Source organism: Bufo bufo, chromosome 4, assembly GCF_905171765.1.
Source record: "Bufo bufo chromosome 4, aBufBuf1.1, whole genome shotgun sequence".
In the NCBI taxonomy this organism is placed as follows: domain Eukaryota; kingdom Metazoa; phylum Chordata; class Amphibia; order Anura; family Bufonidae; genus Bufo; species Bufo bufo.
This window is the reverse complement of record NC_053392.1, coordinates 149,204,694-149,217,193: the sequence shown is the minus strand read 5'-3', so window position 1 is coordinate 149,217,193 and position 12,500 is coordinate 149,204,694. Positions and strand designations below refer to the sequence as shown.

The 12,500-nt window shown below is 41.1% G+C and overlaps 1 protein-coding gene across 1 annotated transcript in view; it reads left to right on the top strand.

Moving 5' to 3' along the window:
* Window positions 1–12,500, top strand: part of LOC121000001 (carboxypeptidase B-like) — an 82,225-nt gene that overhangs the window by 52,568 nt on the left and 17,157 nt on the right. The window contains exons 6-8 of the mRNA XM_040431029.1: window positions 5,486–5,587; window positions 6,615–6,725; window positions 6,800–6,890. Coding sequence (XP_040286963.1) covers window positions 5,486–5,587; window positions 6,615–6,725; window positions 6,800–6,890 — 304 coding nt within the window. The remainder of the gene's footprint in view (window positions 1–5,485; window positions 5,588–6,614; window positions 6,726–6,799; window positions 6,891–12,500) is intronic.

Here is a 12,500-nt window from a genome sequence, read left to right as displayed (position 1 = left end):
TGCGAGTCAAGTTGTACTATCTAAAACCACTATTTAAAGCTGTTGTACAACCTCAGACATTGGGAGCATATAGCTAGGATAGCAACTATACTTAGAAAGGATCCGGCAAAGTCCCAGGGGGGGTACTGCGCATGTGGGGCTGCCCTCCATTAGTTCCTATGGGAGCTATTGGAGGCTATTTTCAAAAGGCCCATTGAAATGAACAGGATGTGCACCACGCAAGCATGGCCAATGCTTCTATGTGGCTGATGGAAATAGGAGAGTCAGCGCTTGGCTAATTTCAGCTCTCCCATAGGAATGAATGGGTGGCTGCGCATATGCGGTGCGCCGTCCAGGACTTTGCCAGCTCCATGGGACACGCACTTATCAGACATTAGGGGCATATCCTAGTAAAATGTCCCCAATGTCTGAGATGGTACAACCACTTTAACACTGCATATGATGTAGCAGGGAGCTGGAAAAAAAAATCCAAATGGGGAGGAATTGGAAAAAAATTCAATTCTGCCACAGTTTTATGGGGGGGGGGTTTATTTATGGAATCCCCTATGCGGTTAAATTGGCCATTAACTTCATTCTCCAGGTTAGAATGATTACAATGATACCACACTTGGACCCCTATAAGGTTTTTGTAGTTACAGTATGTGTACATAGCTGATTAAGGGCTCATTTTTTTGTGAGGCGATCTGTACTTTTTAGTGATACCATTTTGAAGTGTGTGTAACTTTTTGTTCACTTTTTATTACATTTTTTTGAAGAGGTGGAGTGTCAAAAAATGGCGAATTGGCCATTTAGAATTTTTTGCCATTATGCCATTCACTGTATGGGATTATATTTTAACAGTATGGGCACTTATGCACACGGCGATGCCCATGATGTTTATTTTTTGCTATTGTTTATGTATTTTGATTTTGGGTAAAGGAGGGTGATTTGAACTTTTACATTTTGGTGACCCTGGGTGACTATAACTGGCAATCACTTGCCCATAGTGTTCTGTGTTGGCAATATAGCCATCATACAAAATACAATTTACTATATAATAATAATGTGCTGCCACCTCCTGGCCTGTATCTGTATATTCCAGTATTAGCTATTGGAGCCTTCTTGAGGTGCTGAGCTAATATTGGCTTTTAACAGGTTCCCCGCTCTCAGTTGGGGAACTCTGTTACATACACAAGCTCGCAACTCCTGTGCTCGCAATGCTCAGATGCTGTGGTCACATTTGACCACATCATCTGCGAGGTTAAATGTATGCATTTTAAACAGCAGAAACCCGATAGCTATGGCGCCCACTGCATGCGCAAGTGGGTGCCATCTTTAAAGTGGTGATTTCTGCAGTTCATGTACGGTGAAGGTTGCCAAGGGGTTAATGCAAAATTGGCCTGGGGTTTTATGTATGTTCCTGCACCTAGAATCTGTCTAAAGCGTGGCAATTTTGGAACAATTTGGCACAATTGGGTTTTCTCACATTTTTTCAACTTGATTGAAAAGAAGATGGGGCTTAACAGGGGAGGCATGTCTTCAAGGGCAAGGGGGTTGGCCTAAGATGTACCATACTTTGTTTTCTGTATATTTTCAAAGATGTACTGTTTTGAGCCACAATTTTTGTATAAAATTGCCTTACAGTAGGGCAACCATTAGTCAGTATAGTGTTAAACAAAAATGTCTATCCCTGCACCACAATTATTATCCATCCTGAGTTCCTGTGATAAATCTGGTGCAGGTCTAGACAGTCTGTCTAAGATTACACCAGCTACACAATTACTAAATCTGGGCCAATGAATATATGCAAACTGTAAACAGTTTGATCAAAAGTAATCCTATGTCCAGTGACAATGCATCATATTCATATTTACTATCTCTGAAAACACTGATCTGGAAATCTTCTAAGTGTACAATATGAGTGTTGCTCTTAGTAGTCCGGTAAGTATTTTTGCTTCTGCTTTATGAATTACTATTGTCTTATATTCAGTAATAAACAGACAAGTCACATTATTATGACCACTAGCTAATATCCAAAGTGATCGCTGTGTGCAGCACAGACAGCAGCTAGACAGGCTGGGAGTGAGTCAAAAAGGTCCTTGTAAGTTGTCACAGGTATCTGGAGCCACGTTGACTGCAATGCAACCCACAGCTGCTGGAGAGTGAGTGGGGGAGGATCGAAACACAACAATCAATGTAGTGCCACAGATGCTCAATTGGGTTCAAGTCTGGAGAATAAAGAGGTTTTCCTGGATTTTGATATTGATGGCCTAATTTCAGAATAGTCAAATTGAATAAATACACTGCTCAAAAAAATAAAGGGAACACAAAAATAACACATCCTAGATCTGAATTAATTAAATATTCTTCTGAAATACTTTGTTCTTTACATAGTTTAATGTGCTGACAACAAAATCACACAAAAATAAAAAAATGGAAATCAAATTTTTCAACCCATGGAGGTCTGGATTGGAGTCACACTCAAAATTAAAGTGGAAAAACACACTACAGGCTGATCCAACTTTGATGTAATGTCCTTAAAACAAGTCAGAATGAGGCTCAGTAGTGTGTGTGGCCTCCACGTGCCTGTATGACCTCCCTACAACGCCTGTGCATGCTTCTGATGAGGTGGCGGACGGTCTCCTGAGGGATCTCCTCCCAGACCTGGACTAAAGCATCTGCCAACTCCTGGACAGTCTGTGGTGCAACGTGACGTTGGTGGATAGAGCGAGACATGATGTCCCAGATGTGCTCAATTGGATTCAGGTCTGGGGAACGGGCGGGCCAGTCCATAGCATCAATGCCTTCGTCTTGCAGAAACTGCTGACACACTCCAGCCACATGAGGTCTAGCATTGTCTTGCATTAGGAGGAACCCAGGGCCAACAGCACCAGCATATGGTCTCACAAGGGGTCTGAGGATCTCATCTCGGTACCTAATGGCAGTCAGGCTACCTCTGGCAAGCACATGGAGGGCTGTGCGGCCCTCCAAAGAAATGCCACCCCACACCATTACTGACCCAATGCCAAACCGGTCATGCTGGAGGATGTTGCAGGCAGCAGAACGTTCTCCACGGCGTCTCAAGACTCTGTCACGTCTGTCACATGTGCTCAGTGTGAACCTGCTTTCATCTGTGAAGAGCACAGGGCGCCATTGGCGAATTTGCCAATGTTGGTGTTTTCTAGCAAATGCCAAACGTCCTGCACGGTGTTGGGCTGTAAGCACAACCCCCACGTGTGGACGTCGGGCCCTCATATCACCCTCATGGAGTCTGTTTCTGACCGTTTGAGCAGACACATGCACATTTGTGGCCTGCTGAAGGTCATTTTGCAGGGCTCCGGCAGTGCTCCTTCTGTTCCTCCTTGCACAAAGGCGGAGGTAGCGGTCCTGCTGCTGGGTTGTTGCCCTCCTACGGCCTCCTCCACGTCTCCTGATGTACTGGCCTTTCTCCTGGTAGCACCTCCATGCTCTGGACACTACGCTGACAGACACAGCAAACCTTTCCACAGCTCGCATTGATGTGCCATCCTGGATAAGCTGCACTACTTGAGCCACTTGTGTGGGTTGTAGACTCCGTCTCATGCTACCACGAGAGTGAAAGCACCGCCAGCATTCAAAAGTGACCAAAACATCAGCCAGGAAGCATAGGAACTGAGAAGTGGCCTGTGGTCACCACCTGCAGAACCACTCCTTTATTGGGGGTGTCTTGCTAATTGCCTATAATTTCCACCTGTTGTCTATGCACAACAGCATGTGAAATTGATTGTCACTCAGTGTTGCTTCCTAAGTGGACAGTTTGATTTCACAGAAGTGTGATTGACTTGGAGTTACATTGTGTTGTTTAAGTGTTCCCTTTATTTTTTTGAGCAGTGTATCAACACACAGAGGTTTCTATTCAACTGCAAACTGCAGAGCTTCACTACGTTTTAGATCACAATGACCAAATGAAATGCAGCGTAGCAGCCACACATCGTATTTCATTGTGGGCAACGATTCACTATTCACAACCATAGAGGTACATACCGGTACATTAAAGTGCCGTCTTTTCTTTATTCAGTCTCCATATTTAAATCCATGTTTTTTCATATAATATATCGAGTATGCTAAGTTTCCTGCCCTATCAACGAGACATTTTGGGGGACACCTTCCCTTACTCATGCGTAATGATGGGAGGTAACTGTGCATTTAAATGCATTAAACCCCAAAGCATCATCAAATCAAAACAAATAAAGCAAATAAAGAATAGAATATTCAAAACATAGAACAAACAGACCTGATCATAAAAATACTTTAAAGTGTAACTGTCATTCATATTTTTATTTGTGTAGTGTATCGGGGCAGTGAAACTGACCATTTTTATAATACACTTGAATTACTGAAATTGTACATTTCTATTAAAAAAATTGCTATAAAGTGGCCCATTTTGAGCCTTAGCAACGTTACTCTTTCTTTTGTTTACATAACACAGTCAGTCTTGAGCAAGTCTCCACTTGTATGTAAACAGAAGACAGAGAAGCGTTGCTAAGGCTCAAAATGGGCCACTTTAGAGCTATTTTTCAAATAGAAATGTACGATTTCAGTTATTAAAAGAATATTACAAAAATGGTCAGCATCACTACAACTGTACATTACACGAATAAATAAAAGTATGACAGTTACACTTTAAAGTTGCACACCTCGTTCAACCCTTTTGGTGTGACCATGTCTATTTTAGTAATTCAAAATGTGTTATGTTGTAGCAACCTTTTTATGTTCTCATCATGGAAACCAGCGGTGATGTATTATATGAAAAAGCACGGATTTGAATATGAAGATTGAATAGAGAAAAGACACCTAGCATACCTCATGGTCATGAGTAGTGAATTGCTGCTTATAATGAAATATGATAAGTGATGAGTGGCTGCTGCACTGCGTTTCATTTGGACAGTCTTAATTCAGAATAGTTCATCAATATCATATCAGCAGGCATCGGACACCCGGGACCCCTGCCAATCAGCTGTTTGAAAAGGCTGCAGAGGCCTCTTCCTAGGCTAGTGACGTCATATTCATCGGTCACGTGCCCTAGGCACATATAAATCCCATTCAAGAGAATGGGGCTGAGCTGCAACACTAAATACAGCTAATGGATAGCGCTGCACTTGGTAAGCAGTGAGGAGGCTGCGGCTTCTTTAAACTGCTGATCAGCAGGGTTCCCTGATGTTGGAAACCCATCGATTTGATATTGACGAACTATCCTGAGGATAGGTCATCAAATCAGAATCTCGGAAAACTTCTTTAAAACGGAATGGATATTTCATCCATCATATCAGAGATCAGCAAAGGTTTCAGAGGTTGGACCCCACTGATCATAATGTTATGGCAGAGCCAAGCAATATACCATAAAATTGTATTATAGAATTCCCTCTTTAATGTGTAATTTCCCTCCAGAGTGATAGTAGCTCCATTTAAAGTATCTATACTGTAAGTCTGAAGCTAACCACAAGACTTTATCACTTGATTATTTCAGGTTGGAAAGCCAGGTGCAAACAAAAATGCTGTCTTTATCGACTGTGGATTCCATGCAAGAGAATGGGTCACCCCTGCATTCTGCCAATGGTTTGTCAAAGAGGTACAGTATGTATCTATTAAGATATGTTGCTTAGATATGACTATCCTGTTATAATGTTTGCAAATCATCTCTCCTCCAGAAGGATGAAAGCTGCCTCTCTTGTGCCCCCTATAAGTAGTTACTCAATGTCTGACCTATTAAAGCCTTGAAACATGACGATTTCAGCCAAATCAGAAACACTTATCTATAGTTAAAGAGATTGTGACATATCCCCTTCTTCTCCCACTCAGCACTTCTGACATGAACATCAGAGCCTTGCATGCTCCGTTGCTCTCCCTTGCCCTGCACTGAATTGAGCAGGACAAAGGCTTTTTTTTTAGATCTGGTAATGTACCGGGCTTCCGCCTAGCAGTGAGCCCAGTGACGTCATCAGCACTAATGGGTGGCCTTTAGCGCTGTCCTAGTCTGTAAAACAGTTAGGGCAGCGCTAAAGTCCGCCCATCAGTGCCGGTGACGTCGCCAGGAACACTGCTAGGCAGAAGCCTCCGTCTAGCAGTATAAAAATATAAAGCCTTTGCCCTGTGTGATACAGCGCAGGGCAAGGGAGAGCATCAGAGCATAAAATGCTCTGATGCTTATGTTAGAGGGGCTGAGTGGGAGAAGAAGGGGTTATGTCCAGGGTCAGCTCTGAACAGTTCTGGAGTTCTTGTCCCTTGTTAGTACAGAACAGTGAATTGTTTGGTTGGATGGGATGTATTACCATTAAGACTCACTATATATTCTGGGTCAAAAAGACAACCAGTGACCCCCAGAGCCTTATGTTACCTGCAGGAGCTTAGGGGCAACTACTGTATACTTCCCCAACTGAGAGGACCACTGACCTACTACTACTTCTCTTCTTTAAACGGGTTTAAAAGACAGATTTGTATCCAGAGTAAACGGTAATGAATCCTAAAGAGGAAAAACTAGCAGAGATCTTGAAAACAGTGAGGAATTGATACAGGAAGTATGTCAGAAAATGAATAAGCTTTATAGTCTTTTAAGACAATGGTTCCAGTTTATGTGTATGCTCATTCTTTCATTGAAGGCTGTTAATTCTTATGGGTCAGACGCTGAATTCACCAATCTGCTTGATGAACTAGATTTCTATGTTCTACCAGTCCTAAACGTTGATGGCTACATGTACACCTGGACTACCGTGAGTTACATTTGTTGAACCTCATCATAAAATATATTATGAAGCATTTTTGAAGTAACAGAATATCTTTATAGGACCGTATGTGGAGGAAAACTCGTTCGCCTAACAAAAACACCAATTGCATTGGCACTGACCCAAACCGAAACTTTAATGCTGGATGGTGCAGTAAGTAGATGATAGGCTTACACATTCACTCTAATGCATATAGCACAGAGGCCACCTGCTACTGAGCTAATTAACAACTTTTATTTAGTAAGAAAAAAGGTTGCGTCTACGCGTGATCTTACACTATTTACAGCTTTTTTAAGGTTAAAGGGGTTATCCGACTTAAATAAATCTATTCTAATTGCATTTATTGTAGACCAGTGAAAGATTCTTAAAATCACTTTCATCCCCTATCTATCACTGTTTGGCCAGTTAAGTTCAGGGTCATGTTACACCTGACGTCAGTAACCCTGCTCTGCTGGTGACGTTTCGTTTACAAGCTTCTCTCTGCTTGAGGGAGTGGCCAGGCTCTGTAAACGAGACGTCAGAGCCTCTGGTGCCCTCCCCCCTCCAGCTCTTGTCACTGCCTCGGCTCTGCTATGCGATCGCTCATGTGCAGTACAAACCAGAGTGATCTCCAGCAGCACAGGGTATGTTTGTCCCTCCTGCATTCACTGGGGCTAGAGGTGGCAGTTTGTAAACGTTCCCCTCTGCATCTGGGGATCGTTATTACAGCCCTGGTCCCCCCCCCCCCCCCCCCCACTAGTACACATTCAACCCCCCCTGGGAAATATAAATAAATTATTGGCCATCATTATTATGATCATCATCATTATTCAGCTATATAAAATCCTTATCTGCCACCAATATATGGATTTATCTAAGCAATATCCATATTGAATATATATTTGAATAATATAGATATTGCTTAGATACAGATAATGCGAATGATATTTTCACACTAGCGGCAGGACGTATCCGACAGGCTGTTCACCCTGTCGGATCCGCCCTGCCGCTATTTGACGGTGCCGCTGGACGGATCCGTTATTGCAATTCATTTCTAGACGGATCCGCACCTGGATCCGTCTACAAATGCTGTCAGTTGTCACACTGATTGGCGGATCCAGCAGGCACGGCAGCTCCGACGACGGAGCTGCCGTGCGGATCCGGCGTTGCAAAACAACTGAAGGACGGATCCGCCCTTCCGGTCTGCGCATGCGCAGAACATGAAAAATGTGAAAAAGACTGACAGAGGGATCCGTCCATCCGCATGACAAGCGGATAGACGGATCCGTTATTGCAATGCATTTCTAGACGGATCCGCACCTGGATCCGTCTACAAATGCTGTCAGTTGTCACACTGATTGGCGGATCCGGCGGGCAGCTCCAACGATGGAACTGCCTGCCGGATCACACTAACGCTAGTGTGAAAGTACCATAAAAAGTCGAAAATCCATAGCTCCACCACCGTCCCCTTTATAGTCAATGGGGACAGAGCGGCAGTCCAGCGGCACGGCAAAATAGCGGCTGGCCGGATCCGACAGGGTGAACAGCCTGTTGGATCGATCCTGCCTCTAGTGTGAAAGTAGCCTTAGGCTCCATTCACACATCCGCAAATGGGTCCGCATTTGTTCTGCAGTTTTGCGGAACGGGTGCGGACCCATTCATTTTCTATGGTGACGGAATTTGGAATTAGTGCAAATATGTCCTCCTTGATATACTGTAATAACAGAAAGAAAATTTTTAGACTAGAAACAAAACCAAACATGAAAGAAATGTATGAAAAATAACATAACTTTTACAGCTGCAATGTGACAGGAAGGTCTTCTGCCCTGTGTGTATTTTTTTTTTTTTTTTGCAAAGTGCAGAGCAGGGGGCGGGGAAGGTCAGGTTGTTCACGCCCAGAAATATTCATGAGGCAGAGCTCAGGCTTTGTTGTTATACGCCCCCTCAGCATGTACTTCAGCATGTAAACAAAGCAATGACAGAACCATGAAAAGGTGTAAATATGGGTTTTAACTTGATGAAATCAAGCTTAACCAAATTATATGTATATCCTGATGGATTTTAAGTGTTTTTTTATTTTTTTTATTAACTTGGATAACCCCTTTAAGAATTTTTCGTTTTTATTTTTCTTCCCTATTTTCCTTGAGCCATAACGTTTTTATATTTCCAGTCACATACTGTAGCTGTATGAGGGCTTATTGACAGGTTGTACTTTCTAATGCCACCATTAATTATGGAATAAAATGTAGTGGGAAGCGGTAAAAAAAATCCAAATAGGGTGGAATTGGAAATAAAACGCAATTCCTCCACCATCTTACGTTTTTTTTTTCCCACAGCCTTTTGTTGCCCTTCATTCTCTGGGTCAGTATGATTACAACAACACCCCATATGTATATGTTCTTTATGTCTAAATAGTGTAAAAATAAATCTACTGAGCTGTTTAGGGGCTGATTTTTGGTGGAACAATGTAGTTTTTATTGATACCATTTTAAAGTGTGCATGACTGTTTGATCACATCTTATTACATTTTTTTGGGTAAGAGGAGCAATGAAAAAATGGCAAAGCGCCCATTTTGACCCTTTTTTCCATTACGTCATTCGCCGTATTATAATTTTTTTTCTATTTTAATAGTATGGGCGTTTTTGGTCATGGTGATACCCATAATGTTTATATTTATTGTTATTTAGGTATTTATTTTTAAATTATACGGAAAGGGGGGTAATTTAAACTTTTATATTTTTTTATTTTTTTATATATTTTTTAGCATTTAAAAAAATAAATTGGGATGATTTTTTGGCTCATATATGAGCCTATAAATTATGTTTTTTTGCAGCATGAACACTTTCAGCCTCGCCAGCAAGGCTGAAAGTGTTCAGCGCTACTACTGATGCCCCAATCGGTTTTTGCGCATTTAGATGCTGTGATCTCACTTGGTCACGGCATCTAAAGAATTTAATTACCGCGATCTGCATTATTGCCGGTCACGGTAATTAATTTGCCGGCCACTGGTTTACACATCGCTCCAGCACCGTACATGTAAGCCGCTGGTAGCAAACGGGTTAAAATGAAATTACTTTGTAAATTTTTTTCTTGTGCACTTTGGTGTGATAAGTCAGCTATTATCCATGACTCCTTTAAATCATGAACAGAATTACATACATGGCTATGGCCTCGAAACACAGCTAATACTACAAAAAGAAGATCTAAAAAATGAAATTTATAAAGAAGTAAAGGCAGAAATATCCCAAAATGGTTGCAAAATCCATAATAAAAAGGTACCAACAATGCACAAATGAGACCCCCAAAGTATACCACTAGGGTTGAGCGAACGCGAACTGTAAAGTTCGGGTTCGTACCGAACTTTAGGATTTTTGTAACCCGGACCCGAACCCGAACATTTCTGTAAAAGTTTGGGTTCGGTGTTCGGCGATTTCTTGGCGCTTTTTAAAAAGGCTGCAGAGCAGCCAATCAACAAGCGTTTAACTCTGTGCCCTTAGAAGCCATCACAGCCATGCCTACTAATGGCATGGCTGTGATTGGCCAGTTCAGCATGTGACCCAGCCTCTATATAAGCTGGAGTCACGTAGCGCTGCACGTTACTCTGCTGTTACTAGTGTAGGGAGAGGATGCTGCTGCTGTGAGGGAGAGAATAGGAAAGAAACTTTAATCAGAACTGCAATTGAACTCAGCGATCTACATAGATTTAGTTATGTGGGTGCAGTGCACAATCTTTTTACCCTGCCCTTAGCCCAGTGACAGAGAAAAATAACTTTTATCCATCAGTTAGTTAGGTGGGCGACGGCTATTTTATGCAAGCTCAGTGCACCAGCACTGCATATGTGCTTTTGTGACATTGAAATCCAAGCTTGAAATACTGCAATAATAATCTGGGTTTAAAAAAACAAACATTTTTGGCAATATTCTACATCTGGTGCCTTTGCAGCATTAGTCAGTGTGCAATTTAAGCTAGAAATACAGCTATAATTTTCTGGGTTTTAAAAAACACAATTTTTGGGCAAAATACTCAATTTTACAGCCATTGCTGCATCTGTACTGCTGTCATATTCTGTTAGTAAAAAAAAACACCCATTTTGGGCAAAATACTTAATATTGCAGCCTTTGCTGCATCTGTGATTGTTAAAAACAAGCTTGAAATACTTCAATAATTTTCTGGCTTTTAAAAAATACCCATTTTTGGCAATAACCTCTATCTTAGTCAGTGTGCAATCTGGGTTTAAAAAACACCCTTTTTGGGCAAAATACTAAATTTTACAGCCATTGTTGCATCTGTACGTGTGAAATTCAAGCGTTATATACTGCTGTCATATTCTGTTAGTAAAAAAAAAACATCCATTTTGGGCAAAGTACTTAATATTGCAGTCTTTGCTGCATCTGTTAATGTTAAAACAAGCTTGAAATACTTCAATAGTTTTCTGGCTTTGAAAAAAACACCCATTTTTTGCAATACCCTCCATCTTGGGCCTCTGCCACATTAGTCAGTGTGCAATTTAAGCTAGAAATACAGTTTTATTTTTCTGGGTGTTAAAAAAACACCCTTTTTGGGCAAAATACTCAATTTTACAGCCCTTGCTGCATCTGCACGTGTGAAATTCAAGCGTTATATACTGCTGTCATATTCTGTTAGTAAAAAAACACCCATTTTGGGCAAAGTACTTAATATTGCAGTCTTTGCTGCCTCTGTTAATGTTAAAACAAGCTTGAAATACTGCAATAATTTTCTGGCTTTGAAAAAACACCCATTTTTGGCAATATCCTACATCTTGGGCCTCTGCCGCATTAGTCAGTGTGCAATTTAAGCTAGAAATACAGTTTTATTTTTCTGGGTTTTAAAAAACACCCTTTTTGGGCAAAATACTTACTTTTACAGCCCTTGCTGCATCTGTACATGTGAAATTCAAGCGTTATATACTGCTGTCATATTCTGTTAGTAAAAAAACATCCATCTGTTATTGTTAAAACAAGCTTTAAATACTTCAATCATTTTCTGGGTTTTAAAAAGCACCCATTTTTTGCAGTACCCTCCATCTGGGGCCTTTGCAGCATTAGTCAGTGTGCAATTTAAGCTAGAAATACAGCTATAATTTTCTGGGTTTTAAAAAACACCCTTTTTGGGCAAAATACACAATTTTACAGCCCTTGCTGCATCTGTACGTGTGAAATTCAAGCGTTATATACTGCTGTCATATTCTGGTATTAAAAAAACACACAATCTTAATTTTGCAGCCTTGTCTGCATCTGTACATGTGAGATACACCCTTTAGATACTGTTGTTCTATTCTGCTATTAAAAAAAACACCCATTTAGGGCAAAAAACGTAATTTTGCAGCCTTTGCTGCATCTGTCATTGTGATACACCCTTTAGATACTGTTGTTCTATTCTGCTATTAAAAAAACACCCATTTAGGGCAAAAATCTTAATTTTGCAGCCTTCGCTGCATCTGTAATTGTGTGATACACCCTTTACATACTGCTGTGCTATTCTGGTATTAAATAAACACCCATTTTGGCCAAAATACTTAATTTGCGGCCCTGTCTGCATCTGTACATGTGAAATTCAAGCGTTATATACTGCTGTCATATTCTGGTATTAAAAAAACACACATTTAGGGCAAAAATCTTAATTTTGCAGCCTTGTCTGCCTCTGTACGTGTGAGATACACCCTTTAGATACTGTTGTTCTATTCTGCTATTAAAAAAAACACCCATTTAGGGCAAAAAACTTAATTTTGCAGCCTTTGCTGCATCTTTCATTGTGAGATACAC